This window comes from Colobus angolensis, unplaced genomic scaffold (genome assembly GCF_000951035.1).
Source record: "Colobus angolensis palliatus isolate OR3802 unplaced genomic scaffold, Cang.pa_1.0 Scaffold49, whole genome shotgun sequence".
NCBI classification, from domain to species: Eukaryota; Metazoa; Chordata; class Mammalia; order Primates; family Cercopithecidae; genus Colobus; species Colobus angolensis.
The window spans coordinates 3716920-3737029 of record NW_012118376.1 but is presented as its reverse complement, the minus strand read 5'-3'; the positions used below and the strand labels follow the sequence as shown (position 1 = coordinate 3737029).

General features: G+C 39.4%; 1 protein-coding gene across 2 annotated transcripts in view; it reads left to right on the top strand.

Moving 5' to 3' along the window:
- Positions 1 to 20110, top strand: part of SV2C (synaptic vesicle glycoprotein 2C) — a 280355-nt gene that overhangs the window by 111103 nt on the left and 149142 nt on the right. For both annotated transcript variants that reach the window (XM_011959231.1, XM_011959230.1), the window contains exon 3: positions 5840 to 6020. In XM_011959231.1, coding sequence (XP_011814621.1) covers positions 5840 to 6020 — 181 coding nt within the window. The remainder of the gene's footprint in view (positions 1 to 5839; positions 6021 to 20110) is intronic.

Genomic DNA, 20110 nt, shown 5'->3' with positions numbered 1-20110 from the left:
ATATACATGTATTTTATATGATAATATATAACATATATTATATACATTATATATATGGGGAAGAGTAGGAGGGGGCACGGGATAAAAGACTACAAATATGGTGCAGTGTATACTGCTTGGGTAATGGGTGCACCAAAATCTCACGAATCACCACTAAAGAAGTTACTCATGTAACCAAATACCACCTGTACCCCAATAACTTATGGAAAAATAAAAAGTAAAAAAAAGAAGCTGCCGGGCCACATCTTGAATGCTTTGCTGCTTAGAAATTAGTTACACCAGATATCCTAAGCCATCTCTCTCAAGTTCAAAGTTCCACAGATCCCTAGAGCAGGGCACAATGCCACCAGTCTCTTTGCTAAAGCATAGCAAGAGTGACCCTTGCTCCAGTTCCCAATAAGTTCCTCATTTCCGTCTGAGACCTCCTCATCCTGGAATTCACTGTCCTTATTGAAATCAGAATTTTGGTCGCAACCATTTTAAAAGCCTCTAGGAAGCTCCAAACTACCCCTCATCTTCCCATCTTCTTCTGAGCCCTCCAAACTGTTCGAACTTCTGCCCATTACCCAGTTCCAACACTGCTTCCCATTTTTAGGTGTCCTTATAGCAATGCCCCACTTCTTGGTGCCAATTTTCTGTATTAGTCCATTCTCGCACTGTTATAAAGAAATGCCTGAGAATGGGTAATTTATAAAGAAAAGACGTTTAATTGGCTCATAGTTCTTCAGGCTGTACAGGAAGCATGGCTGAGGAAGTCCTCAGGAAACTTACAATCATGGTGGAAGGCAAAGGAGAAGCAGCCAGGTCTTATATGTCTGGAACAGAAGGAGGAAAGGGAATAAGAAGCAGGTATGTCTTACATGTCTAGAACAGAAGGAAGATAAAAAAAGGGGAAGGTACTACACACTTTTAAACAACCAGATCTTGTGAGAACTCATTCACTATCACAAGAAAAGCAAAAGGGAAATCTACCCCCATGGTCTAATCACCTCCCAGGCCCCACTTCCAACATTGGGAATTACAATTTGACATGAGATTTGAGCAGGGACGCAGACCCAAACCTTACCATCAATGAATTCGGAATATCAATACAGAATGGTTTTCATTGAAAATCATTTTATAAATAAATGGCAAGGAATTCTAGAGTAATGCATTACCCATGAGTGACTGAAGTACTTAAAACAATTTTTAAAAACTGAGGGGTTAAAAGTTGGTATGAGAAAAACACTATATATCATTTCCTGAAGTTGTTCTGTTTTGTTTAAATATGGTTTAAAATGGTGTTGAGGGAAAAGACATGTCCCCTTAGGGATTGTCAGAAAGAATCAAAAGCAGCTTAGCAAAGAGACAGAAATGTAAATGTGATATTTATCAGGGGAAATAAGGGTATGATTAGATAAAATGGAATCAGCCTTCATGTCAGAAAATACCTTAATGAGGAAGCCATATTTGAGGCCTTTGTGTCGTCTTCTGAAAGACTAACAACCTGGACTGATCAGGAATGGCCTTCACCAGAACTATGATAGGAAGAGTAGGTTGAGTTTATTTCTCAGGTCAGGTTCAACCTGAAAGCCCAGCTGAATTAAAGTCTTCATTAAATTCATGAAAGGATACAAGAGTCACAGCCTGGCCTTCTTTAACATTGCTCTCCTGGAATTGAATGGAAAGTCAGCTTCTAGTTCTGTGGAAGGCAGGTCCCAGGGGAGGTGAGCAACTTCTAATTCCGCAGCTCCTGCTTGCCCTTTTGAGAGCTCCAGCTCATCTAGCAGGTCTTGCCTGTTTCACATCTTTGGAATTAAAATACTCTGTAGCCTTCATCTCCTCCCCTCAAACATGTATTAAATAAATACAAACTTTAAGTTAAAAATGTATTAGAAAGGTTGTCTGTTTTATTGGAAAGCATCCTCAGATTCTAAGGTGTGCACAGATCACTTGGGGGTCTTATTCAAATGCAGACTTTGAGTCAGTGGGTTTGGAGTAGAGTCTGAGAGTCTACATTTCCAGTAAGCTCCCCAGGGCAGGGGAGCAGGGACTGGTGTTACTGGTTCAGGGGTCATACTTTGAGAAGTGAGGATCTAAAAGACATGATTTCAAGTTCTGGCTTCTGACAATCTCAGTTTTCTCACTTGTAAAACAAGGGGCTTTGGATGAAGATACGTTTTAAGCTGCCCTTCTGCAGCATCTCAAGGCGCACAGAGCGGAGAAGGCTGGCGATTGTCCAGAGCTTGATCTCTGCTCTGAGTTTTCAAGGACTCCCCGTTATAACACTGTGAAGGTAGAAAGGAAAAGTGAATGCAAACAGGGAAGGAAGTACAGTTTGTGTCTGACAATCCCAGAGTGGTTACAGTTATTCACCTGATGCCTTTGCCAACATTTAAAGCTTTGTCTGGCTTTAATTAGATCACACGATCCACAAATGAATGTTCTAATTGTGCTGTGTTTGTCTCCAATAAGCTGTTGGGTAGGATTAATTCTTTCCACAGAATGCCCAACGGAACAGTTCAGTTTTCAATACAAATTAAGTGTAGTCACAAAAGATTATTACCTTTAGATCTTAAAAATATTGTTAAACAGAGTGCAAGTGAAGACACAGTTTGATATGACATTTTTTATACTAACCATGTCAGTCATGGAGGAATTTAATACCACCTTGAAATATTTCTTATCCTTCAGATTCCCCTCTGATGTTCTCTTGTTTGTGAAATCTTCCCAGAGGCCACATGAGAATTAGTGGCCACCTCCTGCCCCTCTCCTCCCATTTACACTGCTGTTGGGGTGCACACCACATGGTTAGGCTTGGGCTCATTTAGTTTTGCATCCGTTTGTGTCCTCTGAATTACGAGCTCCTTAAGCCGTCCTGACTGAGTAGGAAGAAAATTTGGATGACTTGGAGCACAGGTACATGAGTTTACACTTCTGCATTGTTTTGTTCTGATCCTATGATCCCAGGAGGCCATGGATGTTTCACTGCCTTCGTTTTTGATAAGCCACTTACCCCAGACTGTAAATCCCGTACTCTCAGGGGTCTGAAAGTCCAATATGCCTTCAGGGAAAGGGTGGTAGGAGGAATGCAGAAAGCAGTGGATGGTGAGAGTCTAGGGCGCAGTAAGAATCTTGGTTAACCTGCCTTGCCCCGAGATCTCAGACGCACTTTCTTTAAACACAACAGGGCTGCGCTCAAGCAGAAATTAACACCCAACTAAAGACCTTGCTTCACATCACCTGGTTTCTGGTTTGCACATAACAGGGGTTCCCAAATTGAGCTTAGCGGGAAGAACAATGGCAATATTCAAAATAATTAATAACAAGGATAGCCAGGGAATCAAAATAACATGTTTATAGCTGTAAGTATTACCCTGTAGCATCAGGTTTTAACCCCTTAGTTGCTGGATCGAGGGAAAGTCCAGGACTTCCTAGTGGAAGGGCCAGGGCAGTTGAACCTGGTGAAATAGAATATCAGTCCTGAGAAAGACCCCTAGGCTTTATTCAGAGAAACATCTTTTCACAGCCCTGGCTAGCCACTTACTCTCCATGAGATCAAGTTGAATAATCTGTCTGAGCCTTAGTTTTCTCATCTGTAAATGGCTTAATAATACTCACTTTGTGGGACTGTGGTGAGGACTAAGTGAACCAACATATGGAATGTTTCTGAAAGAGTGCCTGGCACAAGCAGATGCTCATTCAGTGAAAGTACTGTACCAGGCACTGTTGTTTACTATTATCATTAAAAGATAATAAGTGGTTATTGATTGAATGCAGATAGCTTGTCTCTCTGTTACTCATGCTTTCTGTAGTCAGATAATTCAGGTGGACCACAAGAGATCTTGGTTTCCTATTGCCATCAAGGTGGCTTACCCCAGGGCTCAGGGGCTGGGTGGGGACAGTTCTGAAGGACATAAGGAGAAAGGGATGGGGGAGACTTTGTTCCCTGAGCTGGAGCTATATGAAAGACTCCCAAGTCTTTAGATCACAGCATCCACAGGCCACTCCTGATCTACAAAAGCTCACTTTCTGATTTGTAGGCATTTTAAAAGACAGAGATATGCTTATAAAGATTCTTAGCTAGTGGTTATCTTCTGAGAGGCATGAGTGGCAAACTTGAGCCTCTTATGCTATAAATAAGAGATCTGCTACATAGGCATTTCCCTGGGTCAATCCCTCTGCTTTTGGAATCCCTCGCACTGCACTGATACATTCTCTAAATTGTCTCCTGGACACGCACTGGGTCTCATGATATGAGGAATCTCTATTGGGAAGGATGATCTGTCTATAGTTAGCACCACAGTATGGAGAAAAATATACCCTCCCCACGCAGGCAAAGGTTGACCACCTCATTCTCTTTAGTAACCCAGTCTAAATAAAGGCAGCTTTTATTTTGTCTTATTTTACAATTGCTCTCAACATTCACCATTCACTGTAGCTGAGTGTACTCAGCTATCTGCAAAACAGCATCCCTGCATTATTGATGTGAGGGTCATGAGAGCTTGCCAAGTGTTTTTTTTCCATATTGCTTCTTTAACTGTGTGTTTACCAAGCTAATTTGAGGGTACGTGTTCAAATAGGAGAGTTCCCAAACTAATCTAAAGCAATAAATAAACTAATTTTTTTTACATTTTTGCTTAAATGCTACAGAGTATCTTGAATGTGCCTTTTAAAATGATTCTTGGGTGAAGCATCAGAAAAAGTAGAAATGGATAAAAGATGAAGTAGCAGTTTTTTTAGTGCCACATCCAGATATAACAAACCTTCATATGTTATTTATGCCATCTCTCCTAGACATTTTTCACCCTTGTAGAAACCCTCTTGAACTGACATTTGCCACGTGGAATATTATTTCATCCTGAGAAAGATTCCGGACAGGGCCTGTGGCAAGTCTGGTTTTCTATTTTTTTGTTGTTGTTTCGTTTTTCTTTTTATTCTTTTCTTTTTTTCTTTTTTCTTCAGATACAATATGACCACATGGTTTATTCAGGTGAAGACATTCTTAATCATCATTGGCAAAGTTCTGTTTTTTTAGAAGAAAGTAAATTAGAAAATTCAAGTATATACTCACAATAACACCAAGAGGAACATCTATCCAACTCTGGATTTTCCATTTGTTTCCCTTAGTGATCAAAGCCAACCATGATAAGTTTAATATTTCCAATCACACTAAAGCTCTTTTCCTTCTCTTTAACCTCCTGACTCCAAAAAAGAGTCTTCTCTTATGGGCAGAGTTAGAAACTATTTTAAAATTAACTCATATAATCTCTAAACTCACCTTTCCTAACTCCCATAAAAGCAAGGGCTTCTAGGATGGACCACAGAGAAAGAACCCATGGAATCCTCTAGAGGGGTCTTGAGAATCTGGCATTGGTCCAGGTCATTGGCTACAGGCAGAGATTTGAAGCAGTCTGGAGGATCCCCTGTGGCCTGGAAGCCCTTGACTTGCTCTCCCATCTTGGCCCTGTCATGGTGCTAGGCTGGGCATTTGAACCAAAGGTAACTTGACTGTGGGTCACATGCAAGGATGATTCTGTATGGTGAGTTCTTATGCCTGCCTGCTCTGTATCCATCCCCACAAAAACGGGCTGGAACATGACCATTTGGTCTTTTTGTGCATGCGATGGTAAAGGATATGACTTCTCATCAGCTCATGCAATTGGTCATGGCTGACAGTAGTCCACAGAGCTTACTCTTCAACTTGAAAACTAATTACTATGTCTTGAAGGTTATATTTTTAAAGGAAATTTTCCCCATGCAAAATGCTGGAATGTATTTTGTTCCTTGTTCACTTGCTGTTACATGTGTCATTGACTCCCAATCTCTGATGTGTTTCTCTGTTTTCTGTGTGTTGCAGGCAGCATAGTGTACCTCGGGATGATGGTGGGGGCGTTCTTCTGGGGAGGACTGGCAGACAAAGTGGGAAGGAAACAGTCTCTTCTGATTTGCATGTCTGTCAACGGATTCTTTGCCTTCCTTTCTTCATTTGTCCAAGGTTATGGCTTCTTTCTCTTCTGTCGCTTACTTTCTGGATTCGGGTAAGGTTTTCTCCTTCATATTTTATAGTAATGTGTTTATTCTTCATAATTAAACACATTCTCCACTCTAGAGAACCTTATTAGGAGGAAATTAACCCTTCACACATCTCCCTCCACATCCTCATGTCAGCCCTGGAAGCCACAATGCTGGTTCTTAGAAATATAATTATCAATCTTTAAATATAGGAGTGAAGGGAACACACACCTGTTTTCATAGCTGATTATTACTTCTAGAAGATGGGTATTGTTTTAAATGGAATGCCATTTCTATGGTAGAACACATTCATACATATATGCTGCTTCTGAAAATTTAACGTAAGTAGGAAATAGCTCTTGTCCTACCTGTTATGAATTAAAGGTCTGAACCGTTCAAGCGTGCTCTTAAATTCAGGATTAGAGTGTCTCAAATAAATGCTGTTTTATTGATCTATGTTAATTTGGCATATTTAACTTGGTAGAAAGCCTCCTTGAGACATAATTTTTAGTAAGTTCCTGACTTCTGTTGAATTAACAGAAGTTGCGCTATTACCCAAATACAGTGGTATAGTGTAGCTGATGGTGAAGTCATTTTCTTTAAAGAGCTTAAAGCACTTATTACTATACTAAATGAATTCATAAGCACAGAAAAACCTAATAGTTCAATAAAGAATATATGAGAAACTTGGCTTCAATAAGAAAAAAAATAGTAAAAATATAAAATTTTTGTAATGAATGGGTACTAGACTTAATGCCTGGGTGACAAAATAATCTGTATAACAAACCCCCACGATACAAGTTTACCTCTATAACAAACTTGCACATATACCCCTGAACTTAAAAGTTAAAATATATATATATACACACATATATATGTATAATTTTGATTCATAATTGAGAACTTAGAGACTTTTTTTCAAGATACCTAACACAAAATGAATCTGTAGGAATAATATACAATTTTAAAAAACTAAATGAAGAAAGTGAGGGCAATGGGGCTGGGTTATAAACTTTAAAAGCTGTCCGTTGTGGTTGTTGGTTATACACACCACAACCTACAAAGCAGAATACAGTTTTGTGAAAAGAGATCAGAGGACTATAGCATATCTTTCTTAATTACGTATAGTAAAATTTCCCATAGCTCCTCATATGCTACATTCTGCACACAGTGAGCACTTAGCAAATACTTGAGTAACTTGCACACATTTTAGGAGCTTTCCTTAGAATGAAGACAGTGCATTTCGGTAAACCAAGATGGCTGGAGAGTTTGGGAAAGTGTAAAATATTTTGTTCTTGGGGAAAAAAAATGTTCAGAATCAGTCATTTGCTTTGTAGCAATGGAGAAAGGGGAGAGGAGGCTTTGTCTCCACATGGGAGCCCCTTGGTGCTCAGTTTCTATGAGATTGGCTACATACGTTGCTAACTTGGAGATGGATTTTGGATCATGGACTCACAGGGTTTCAGCAGACCTAAATGTTGAATGATTGAATGATTGAATGAAATGAATGAATGAAGAACAGATGCTATTTGGGGCTATTTGTTAAAGGACCTTCTCAGTGAGTAGGTCCATAGGGTAAGACATTCTTGCCACCAGGAAGGGCCAAGCTTCCTTCTCACTTTTATTATCTATGTAATACCACTAGCCTGTCAAGAGAAAACTAACAGCATAGGTGCTGAATTTTCCAGTCCTTTCAGTTTGCAATCTTTTTTGGGAAATTTGAGCAATATCCAAAGACCCAAAAGTACATGACTGTGGTCAAATTATTGTGGCAATTTTAATTGCCAATCTGGATTGTGACATGGTCATCCCAATAGACTGTAGAGGAAAAGGTCCATTGTGGTGGCTGCAAAATACTCCAAACCAATGGACTGTCCAGAAGCAAATTCAAGGGCAACATAAAAGCAGAGACAACTTAGATGTATTCTTGATATCATCCTCATTCCTATTGCAGACAAATCATGTTTCAACCAGCAGATCAGGACTGCTGGGGGCTGGGAATCAAGAAATCCAGGTGTGCCCTGCTCCTGCCCTTTATCATGGAGTCTTAGGAAAGTCACACAGGCTCTCCTGACTGCTTTTTCTTTTGTAAAAGAAGGCATTAGGACTTTGCACTCTTACCTTGGAGTGTGAAGATCAAATGAGATGATGTATTGAAAGTACAAGGTAGAGAAGATAATGTAGGATAACGTTTAGAAACACTCACTCATAGTTTGGTATTTCTTATCTCCTTTATTCCTCCTCCCATACATTTAGCTAAGCTGTCCTATGCGGATTGCCTCAGTATGACAGCAGGGGAGGAGGCAGAAAGAGACCCCTTTCTGGCTTTTAAATTTCAAGTCTGCCCCATGCAAGAAACAGAAAGGCCTAATCAGGGACAAAATATTTGGGAGACAACATGGCAAGTAAAATCAAGCATAAATCAAGTTAATCTCTGTAATAAATGGTGAGTACCTAGTCTGGGGGCAGGACTGAGGGGGAAGTCATGTGAGCTTAGTTACCTTAGTCCAGGTGGCAAAACCTCTGCAGAGTTTTGTGGGATCCAGCAGCTGAGAGGACCTGAGAAATGAAGTTATTAAGGAAAATGAGGGAAGAAATCTGTATTGGTCAGCATTCTCCCAAGAGATAGAACCAATGGGAAAGAATGGATAGATTAGATGGATGGATGGATAGATAGATAGATAGATAGATAGATAGATAGATAGATAGATAGATAGATATGAGAGAGGACTAATTAAGGCAATGGCTCACACAATTATGGAGGCTGAGGAGTCCCATGGCAGGCCTTCTGCAAGCTGGAAATGCTAGGATGCCAGTAGCATGGCTCAGTACAAGTTCGAAGACCTCAGAACCAGGGAAGCTGATAATATAGCTCTCATTCCAAGGCTGAAGGCCTGATAACTCAGGGGGCTGCTAGTGCAAGTCCCAGAGTCCAAAGGCCAGAGAACCTGGACATCTGTTGTCCCAGGACAGGAGAGGAAGGATGTTCCAGCTCCGAGAGAGAGCAAATCAGAATTTCCTCTATCTTTTTGTTCTCTCCAGGTTCACAACTGATGGAATGGTACCCACCCATACTGAGGGCAGAACTTCCCCATTCAGTTTACCAATTTGCATGCCAATCTCCTCCAGAAACACCCTCACAGACACATCCAGAAATAATGCTTTACTAGCTGCTGTAGTTTGCATATTTGACCTTTCCAAATCTCATGTTGAAATTCGATCTCCAGTGTTGAAGGTGGGGCCTGATGGGAGGGTTTTAGGTCATGGAGGAGAATCTATCATGATTAGATTAATGTGAGTGAGTTATTGCTCTGTTAGTTCCCACGAGAGCTGGTTGTTTAAAAACAAGCCTGGCACCCTCAGCCCTCTCTTTTGCTCCCTCTCTTGCCATGTGATCTCTGCACATGCCAGCTCCCCTTTGCACTCTCCCCTGAGTGGAAGCATCCTGAGGCCCTCACCAGATGCCCAGTCTTCCAGCCAACAGAACCATAGCCAAATAAACCCCTTTCTTTATAAATTGCCCCACCTCAGGTATTCCTTTATAGCAACAAAAATGGACTAAGACACCAGCTGTCTAGGTATCTGTTAATCCAGTCAAGTTAACACGTAAAATTGACCATTGCAATATTTTTCTTCTTCACCAAAGTTTATGGGCTATTTTACTTTTGCTTGCTTTGTGAAGTGCTACCTTCATGGCCCAGGGTTTTTCTCAACAGCTCTAGAGTTTATCTGGGTACTCTGTTTCTAAGTCTCTGAGGAATCTCATCAAAGTCTCCTTTTCTCCAATTCCATTCCAATTCAACTCAAAAAACATTGCAACACCTACTCTACCCACTGGAAGCAAGCAAGGTTTTTCATGGATAGAGCTGTGCCCTCACCTTAAGTTGCTTACAGTCTGTACAGATAGGCAGCTCTTCTAGTCCCCATCTTCCAAGAATTAGAGCCTGAAAAGAGGTCACAAGGGGCTTGGGAATCTCACAGAGAAAGGAGAAAACAATAATAACATTGTGAATAAGAAAATTTCCATTTAAATGCTCTTCTTGTTTTCAAAGGCATATCATATTTAAACCCTTCATTCCCATTACTTATGAATTCAGTACAGAAGCAGCTGAATTTTTATATATTCTCTTTTTATTTAAACTTTCTTTATTAAAACTTAAGCCAGAGAATCCAGATTCTCATCCTAGAGACCTTAAATGAAAGACCATGTTATATCTACTTAGTTAAACAACTCCCTCCAACCATATCTGCTCCAGTTTTTAAATTGAGAAAAACTAAATGAAAAAACATTCCAAAATGTTGGTAATGATTCTTTTGTGGGCCTCTGGTGCACAGAGCCCCCCACACTCCACGCATTTCCTAGGAGTACAGTACTTGCCATCCTTTCTGTTTTGAACCTTCTTCTCCCAGGGCTCTCCCACTCACAGCTTCCCAGAGGCGTTTCCTGAGACCACACACCCAGTGGGTCTCAGATAGTTTCCTGTTTTGTCTCGTTGGCAGCACTTACAATTGATGCCTGAAAATATTTACTTTTTATGTTCTTCTTTCTCTCCTCCACCAGCATGTAAATTCCAAAGGACTGGGACTGTCATCTTGCTCAACATTGCTTAATTACCCATGGCAGGGTGGGAGTGGGTGTTGTAAAAGACAGTGGAGTCCAAGCAGCAACCAGCATAGTATGACTTGCAGCCATCTGTGGCATTGGCTAGTTAATCATGAAGTGAAATACATAGGAAGTCTACTCAATTCTTACTTGATCTGTATAAGTAGAAAACCTAACTTGCGTCATAAAAACAGAGTCATGTCCCCTCCATCATTCCCAGACTGGAGCTGGTTTACAGACCCAGAACCAACTGAATGAAGGGGAGGCTGGTCCTCCTTGAAGAAGGATCTTGGTACACAGCTAAATATTTATACTGTTAGTCTTTCTCCCAGCTTCCCCAAAGGGACTGAAGGCCTTTTACCAGGAAAAGTACATGGGGGAAAGGAAATAATCAGACTTCTCAGGGCTTGTGGACACTGACTCTAAACTGACACTAATTCCAGGAGACGCAAATGTCACTGTGGCCAACCAGCCAGAGCAGGGACTTATGAAAGGCAGGTAATCAACGGTGTTTCAGCTCAGGTCTGTTTCACAGTGGGCCCAGTGAGTCAGGCACTGAATCCATCCTGTGCCTAATTCTACACTTCTGGACTGCATAATTGGAACAGACCTACTCAGCAGCTGGTAGAATCCCCATATTGGTACAGAATCCCTACATTTAATTGGTACAAGGCCTGTCCATCAGCTTCATTTACTAGGAATTTTAGAACAAAGAGAAGATCTAGGCCAGAGAGTCCAAACTTTTCATTTTGCAGACTGAGGTTCAGTGGTGGGACCAGGAATAACTCAGCTAGGACTTAAATTGCAATTAAAGTCAATTTAAACTTGCAACTCTGTAAATAAGTAAACTGTACATTCTGAATCCAAGGTTTACCTGTGTGTTGATTTTATCAAAATTGCTACAGATTTCCAGTTGCTATGTCTTATTTCATTGCTGAAGCATCATTAGCAGCACTGTTTCTGCATATAAAGGGGACTGGAAGGAGTTCTTATTTTATTTTATTTTGTTGTTTTATTTTGTTTTTTGAGATGGGATCTCTCTCTGTCACCTAGGCTGGAATGCAGTGGTGCGATCATGGTTCGCTGCAGCCTTGACCTCCTGGGCTCAAGTGATCCTCCTACCTCAGCATCCTTAGCTGGGACCACAGATGCATGCCACCACCCCCAGCTAATTTTTAAAAATTTTTTGTGCAAACGAGGTCTTCCTATGTTGCCCAGGCTGGTTTCAAACTCCTGGATTCAAGTAATCCTCCTGGCCTTGGCGTTCCAAAGTGCTGGGATTGCAGGCATGAGCTGCTGCACCTGACCAAGTTCTTGTTTTAAACTGAGATCTACTTGGGTTTATGTTTTATTGTCTCCACATGTGCTTTCCTCTTAATTCATCAAACCAAGTCATGAGCATATCTTCTTAGAAACACAAATATGTCCAGCTGACATATTGTGTGTGACTTTAAATGTTTACTCAGTACAACGAATGATTTTCCTGCCTGGGGACAACAGTGTTTCGTGGGAAGGAGGACTAGGACATCACCAGTTATTCATCTGTCTATCACTTTCCTAAACGAATCTCACACCAAGAAACAGACACTTTCCTCCCCTCTTTTGTTACAGAAAATTAGAAAGATGGGAAATGGAGTTGGCACCATTGATTCATTTTCATTTGACCCAGAATTAAATTATTTGTATCCAGTCACTGTTAATTACGGGAATGATAGTACTTTGGATGCCAGGCAATATCAGAGTCGGGAGCTTCTCACTGAGGGCCTGGCATTGCTAAGCAGGAAGGTCAGGAGAAAAATATAACAGCAACAGAAATTAAAATGAAATTTCAATGTGTCTGTATATCATAAATTAAAGAATAGTAATTTCTTCCTCTGTGAATAGAGCCTACCAAATTTGTACTTCATAGCTATTTGCAATATTCATTCATTAGCTGTACTGAGTTACAGTAAGAATACCTTGGCTTTATAGAAATCATCATCATTAACTGGAATTATTGAGAGTACGTTACGTGTAGCATCCCATTTATTTCCACAATTGTTTTAAATAATTAGTCATGTAAAAATGGTGTGACTTTTTTATTAGAAAATTGAGGCACGGATTGATTATTGCTTCCAAATATTCAACAGACTCCCAAGTCTTCTGAACTTTAGTCTGATTCTGAGCTACGAGATTTTTCGCTTCAAAGTAGTCTTTTACTTAAAATAATCATATTGGAAAAATGCAGTCATTTAAAATTGTTTAAAACTTTTAAAATATATTTTATCGAACACCTCTCTAGTGCTTGCCCCCGAGAGATGCTGTGTTCAGCACTTTATATTAGTAAAAATTGGCTCTCATCAGTGACCCAATGAGAAAGATGCTATGCATTATTCATATATCTTGACTATATGTTATAAATGAGGAAGCTGAAGTACAGAGAGGTTAAGTTCCTGTCTGAGGTCACACAGTAAGTAATGTAATCAGGTTTCATACCTAGGCAGTCTGGCTCCAGGGCCCATGCTCATAACCATCAGGCTGTGCTGTGCTTCACACTCAACCCGAAATGTCTCTGATTTCATATGGCACAAGGTATACATGATATGTGCTCATACATGTTTGAACAGATCAGTCCAAAAATATCTCTGGCCCCAGAGCATCAGAATGGAAAGACCTTCCCCGATATGTAAAATGAGGCAACAGTCAAGATTATCTTTAATCCAAAAATAACCTCAAACCCAAATTGTAAACAGTGGGTGAGTGTTTTCTTAGAGCTACATTGTCCAACATGGTAACCACTAGCTTCATGTAGCTACCAAGCACTTGAAATGTGATTAGTCCAAGTAGAGATGTGCTGTAAGTGTAAAATACATAGCAGTAGATTTCAAAGACCTAGAACATATAAAAGAATGGAAAATATCTCAATGGTTTTACTTTATACGTTAAAATAATATTTTACATATATTGGGTTAAATGAATATATATTAAAATTAACTTTACATGATTGTTTTGGTTTAATGTCTTTTCTAGAAAAATTTAAAATTACATATGTGGCTTACATTTTCTATTGGAAAGCACTGTCTTAGGCAATGCTTTTTACTTTCCAACAAAAAGGCCGACCTTTTGGACACACATTGTTTCCCAGTATACACTTTGGCAAAGGTACTATTGATCACAAAGGAGAAGGAACAGAACAAAAGATCTTCCAGACCCACAGTGTGTAATTGTGACAGATTAGCCATATGCACTCTTTAGAATTGACTCTGTGGGGCCCACAGCAAGAATCTGTGTGCTTCATGCCTGTACCTCCAACAACTGGTGATGTGCCTGGCCCAGAGTTTGACTGGGTAAGGGGGTGGATAGAGGGATAATGGGTGAATAATGGGTAAATGAAGGGTGGGTGTGAGGATGAGTGCAGGAATGAATGAGAAAATGTATACCGCAAGAGGCTAGATACATCTGCATGTTTTATCATTTATTATAGAACATCATAATGATCATTGCCATCTTTATTCATGTCACCTTTAGATGCTATGGGAAGGCATTCTTCCAACTCTATCAATAGCTAATTTTTTTTCAAGACAGTATTAAAGTCCTGATCCATGACTATGCCACTTCCCTCAGTGGTACTAAGTCTGCTGCTGTGGATGCATAGACCTCCACAGTTTTAGGGGGTTAGGCCACCAATCTGATAGCAAACCAGGTCTAAGAGAGTTGAATTGCAGCTGTTTCTTTAGCAATGCAGTTTTTCCCACAAATTATATACTTAAAGATCAGTATTTTTTAAATAATCAATTTTTCTACTCATTATTCTACTCATAGTTTACATAATATTTAGAAAATGACAACTTCATATATTGAAGAATATTATTTTTCAAATTGTGGCTTTGGAAATTGAAGGACTAAAGCTACCCAAATCATCCATCCTTTGGCATTGCCACTGGGCACAGGAAATTCTTGTTCTTGATTTGATGATGAATTCAGTTACCAGTATGTGTTTTTCTCCCATCTCTATCTTTATCACTGATAGCAAACATGTGCCTTCTGATCTATACAGCAACCTTATTTTCTGTGCCGACCTAGCCTATTCAGAAAGAGTGTTAGGTCTGTGCTCTTTCATCTAAGCCTCTGAACAATCTCCCCAAGGTCTGTGATATTCTATTTACTTTTATAAAGTGGAAGAGACTGAAAGGTTCATCTTTGGACTGCTGCTCTAATCCCTTATTTCTGGGTCCAATTTATAACATAATAAATTGGTTCTGAATTGCTTTGCAATTTGCCTGACAATTCAGTGTCTTCTCTCCTTTTTGTTGATTCCGAGTAAGAATTAAAAGAATATTTTTTCATGCAAGTTGTTTGTGGTTGTGATTCCTGACATAGGTCAGACCATTCACTAATCTTTTTAAAATCCTGTAATATTTGTCTTATAAAAGCTGCCAGAGTCAGCTCTTGGTAGACCCTGCCCTCTGTTTATTATTTGTATTGAACATGTGACTTTACAATAATTATTCAACTTTCTCCTTAATTATGTTCTTGCAGAATGCCCCATTTTCCAATGGAAATGGGAAATGGAAGATTGAGGTAAAGGACTGCTTGACAATTATATTGTGAAATAAGTTAGAATGAATTATTCTTTGTTACATGCTAGATAGAAAATTAAAGCAAAACAGAATTATTCAGTAGAATCCCTTCTCAAGACAAGGAATCATCAAACATTCCATGATTTCTCTCGAAAATGCCATGCTTCAAGCCATTTTAAGTATAGTTACTCTTTTTATCTGTAACCTCCCTCTTGCATTGCAGAAACCTGAACCCCTCCCCACCTTTTCCTGAAACAGCCTGTGTACATCCGTGTGATGAAGCATGGGAACAAACATCATCCCCACTGGGTTACCATCTGAACTGCAGTAATATGAGGCATGGCTGTGAAATTCACAGGGTTAAGACAGTCAGGCTTCCCAGTTTCCCAGTGAGGTTTGTGCAGACAGGCAGACTTGGCATACTCTGTCATCCTGCTGTGCTAAACTGATTTAACTTGTTTGCCTCACATTTCCCAACAGAGGAGAAATTTTGTCTGCAATGCTAACACATTCTTTGCTTTACACAATATACCACTTGTGAATTTGCCTTAGATTATTGAGGAAAATAAATGGATATGTTTCATGATATTTACCAGATGCCTAGTATTGAGTCGTGTGCAGACCTATTGAGGTGTTGTGTGTGTGTGTGTGTGTGTGTGTGGTGTGTGTGTGTCTGGGTCTGCTTGCCTGTGTATTGGGGAGGTTCTGATTCATTCTAGGAATGTGTTTAATACAGAATGTTTTAGTTTCTTTATATTTGGATAATTAAAATTGCAAAAACCAAGAACTAAACTAATATTACTTAAGGAATAACTCCAACTCTGAAATTTCAAATATTAGCGTTCTATTTCATTTGTATGAATTCAGTTATTTTGAATCTGGCTAATCTCACACCTATGTAGAGTGTGGATTTCTGTTGTTATTCCTTCTTTACCTCTTATTACCAAGGATAATTAAGGTTTGACATTTTTGACAGCTAATAAAATAGACTTAATATCCAATACTGAGAAACATTCTTTATAAGCCGCTCTGATCTCATTGCTTCATTTATGTAAACATTCCATTAAATATAACTTGAAAAAAAAGAACTTGAGCAGATTTCAACAGTAACTAACTGATCATTATATAATGAACAGTAAGCTTTCCATGTTAACTGGATTTGAAGATGTGTTACCCATCAGTTAATGTAAAAGATATTTGTGTCTTATTTTATAGACTTTTATATAAAACCAGTTATATTTTCCACATTAGCCCCCCACTGCAGAAGTTTCTCAACTCTAGTGCTATTCATATTTTGGACTGGATAGTTCTTTTCTGTAAGGAGCTGTTCTGTGAGCTGTAGGGTGTTCAGCAGCATCCCTGGCCTCCACCCTCTAGATGCCAGCAGGACCCCCCAAGGTGTGACAGAAGTTGCCAGATACCTGCAAGGAGCAAAGAGGGGGCAAAATCAACTCTATTTAAGACCTACTGATACGTGAGAATTTAAGGACTTTCATTTAATTTTTTTATTTCTTCGTATATTTTCAGAAATTGTATCTCAGTGTAATAAACAAACAAAAAACAACAAATAAGGATTTTTTTTTTTTTTTTTTTGAGGAGTCTGGCTCTGTCGCCAGGCTGGAGTGCAGTGGCCGGATCTTGACTCACTGCAAGCTCCGCCTCCCAGGTTTATGCGGTTCTCCTGCCTCAGCCTCCCCAGTAGCTGGGACTACAGGCACCCGCCACCTCGCCCGGCTAGTTTTTTTGTATTTTTTAGTAGAGACGGGGTTTCACGAGGTTAGCCAGGATGGTCTCCATCTCCTGACCTCGTGATCCGCCCGTCTCGGCCTCCCAAAGTGCTGGGATTACAGGCTTGAGCCACCGCGCCCGGCCAAATAAGGAAATTTTTAACCCTTCACATGCAATATTGAGGTAGAATCATAATGGGAAACTTCTTTTTAATTTATAAGATTTGGGTGCTGGGGAGTGGCAAATTTTTCTCATCTTCAAAATTTATCAGAGGAATCAAATTATGTTGTAAGACCTGAAAGCTCTTGCTTTATCTCTTCCCTAATTATTTTTCTGATGATCATTATAGCATCTGCAACCTTTTTCTGAAATGCTCACAGGTGTTACAGAAGCTCCTGGAATGCCCAGTGGGATTGCCCAGTGTCCTCTGAGCAGTTCCAAGGGAGCTCTCTCCATGACAAGGACCGTCAGGTCATTTGGTCAAGAGGTGACCACAGCAACTAAGGCATAGAACAACTCAGGAACTCTTTGCGGGCTCCATTGCTGTCAAAACTTTCAGTCCAGAACCCTCAACTTCTTTTATGGTCACATTGGCTCACAAAGTGAGGTGTATCTTTCTATTCACTGGAGATACTTAAATCATCAGAACAGATTACTCCAGGAGACTTGATATGCCAACTACAACATTGAAGAGTCTGGGAAATTCAGTTATTTTGCGTGAACACTTAGCACATGTCCCCTGGGCCAGTTAATGGGGACTCAAGAATGATTATGATATAGTCCCCACCTTCAAGGGGTATATGGGGTGTGAAACACTAGTAATAGTAATAGTTTTTTCTCTGCTTAAAGGACATCACGGTAGTACAAGGAGTAATTTTTCCCCACAATAAGAAATGTGAATGCTTTGATTGTTTTATATATCGCTGAATCTAAATAACTTTGCAAAGAATTTAAATAGAAGCCTTCTCTAATTCTTCAGACTCACTTATCCCTTAGTATTCCTTAGCAGTTCCTTGCAGCCTACTTTACAAATATTGAGAGACATCCAGAAGAAATAACCATGTGAAAAAGCCATTGAATAAAAACCAGCTGGATTGCCTAGAAGCCCCTACAAGTTGGTATTTTCTTATGTAACAATGATTTGTTTAAAACTAACAGGCAAATCTATAGTCTTCCACTTGAAATTATAGCCACACTGCAAAAAAAAAAGGAAAGAAAGAAATTATAGCCACACCAAAGTACATTTATCTTGGTCCAGAGGGTGCTGGCATATCCTGGCATACAACTGTGCCTTCACGGAATTTAAGTTATAGTTATTAACAGGATGTCCAGAGTCCTGATGAAACATTAATGAGGATGTAAAAACTCAGACTATTTTTATGCATTGAGAAGTGAAACCACAGAGTAGGGAGCTGGGATTTTATGGTGCAGAGAAATGGATTCTTCCCATAAAATGGAAAACAGGAGTATCATAAAATTATTTGTGACACAGACATTTTATTTCACACTAGAATTGTGTGTTATAATGAAACCACTTAAAATCTGTTCAGAATATTGTTGAGTTTTAAAATTCAACTAGCTTACTGTACCAATAAGCATCACACATTTGTTTTTTATCATGATTAATATGTGGTATTTGTTTTCGGGGCATTTAATGATAACAGATAGCAAGCAAGCATGCAGCTTACCACTTGAAAGGGTCTCACTCTGTCACCCAGGCTGGAATGCAGTAGCCCTTTAAGGCTCACTACAGCCTCAAACTCTTGGGCTCAAGTGATCTTCAGCCTCCCAGTGGTCTTTGTAGACAGCCTGGTGGAGTCTCACGGCACAGAAGATTAATTAAACGATGTCTTTCAATTTTACTATCTGCATTCCATCAAAAAATTAAAATAAAATGAAATAAAATTCAACTAGCTATATATTGTATGAGTGCCTCAAGAATCCCAGACAAGAGAAGTGTATGAGTCTAATATGGTGCAGTATAGAGCCAGCTCTGAGCTGAAACCATCCACCACATGCATTTATCTCTTGTTTGAGGGTTTGGTTATGGACTTGAACTTGGTTGGCTGCGTCTTTGTGTGATGGTGCTAAATCTGAAGACAGGTTGAGTCACACCTCTAGAAATTTTAGGTAGAACCACCGCTGTCATAGCCCAGAGAAACTGATATAGATGCCTAAAGTTTATGAATTTTAAACTCTTTGAACAGGAACTCCCACTAAGAAACACACTGCAACCCATTATATATTTTATATATGTACATTATACATTACAAATATGTTTATAACACAAATTTCATGAAATGATACTTATGCTTATCCTTATTACTTAGGTTGCACTTAAATATTTTATCACTATCTCATTTTTTTAAATGCTGTTTACTGTTTATAGCTACTAAAGTAAATTTTGCAACCCATAGATTGGAAAGCACCAACCTAAGTGGTCTTCCCATGTCCACTGATGGGTAACTATGGCATCACTTTAAACAGAGGCAAATACATGAAATGGTGTTGTATTTTCGCCTACCAGTTGATGCAGGATGACATTGTAAATCCTATGGTTTATTTGGTACACTAGTTTGCTGCCAAAATGACCTTTCCCTAAATTGTATTTGTTAAGGACACTGCCAATACTTCTTTATCATATCAAAGGCTCTAAGAAAATCAGTTATTGCTAAATAAATAAACATGCTTTACTCCTTGACATCAAATTTGCATGAAATGTCAATAGCAATTTACCTTACAGAAATCTGAACAAAAATGAGTCAGTGCATACTTCCTAACTATATTAGATTTTGTGTCATCTCAACCATGTACTTATGTTGTGTGTCTTTTTAAACAAATACTTTAAAATTCGCATATTGCTTGGAGTGATAGTAATATTTTTCTTTACTACCTTTTTGAGGCAGTGGTTCCTAAAGTTTTAGGGCTAAGACCTATTTGAAATTGTGATGAAATCTTGGCCCATCTCCTAAAAATGAACACTATTTTGATTCCATATACCCTCATTTGAGCACCCTTACCCTGGGTAGAGGTCACTGTTTCTGTCATCTCCCCAGAGCTCAGTCAGCAGCTCTTATAACTAGCTTCTACTGGAAGGAAGCATTATATTCCATTCTATTGATATCTAAACTACCAGCTCCTTATTTTTTTCTACAAGTGTCCCTTTCATGTTTACTTGTTTAGCAGTACTATCTACTGGATTGGGACTAGAGCTAGTCTTGGAAAT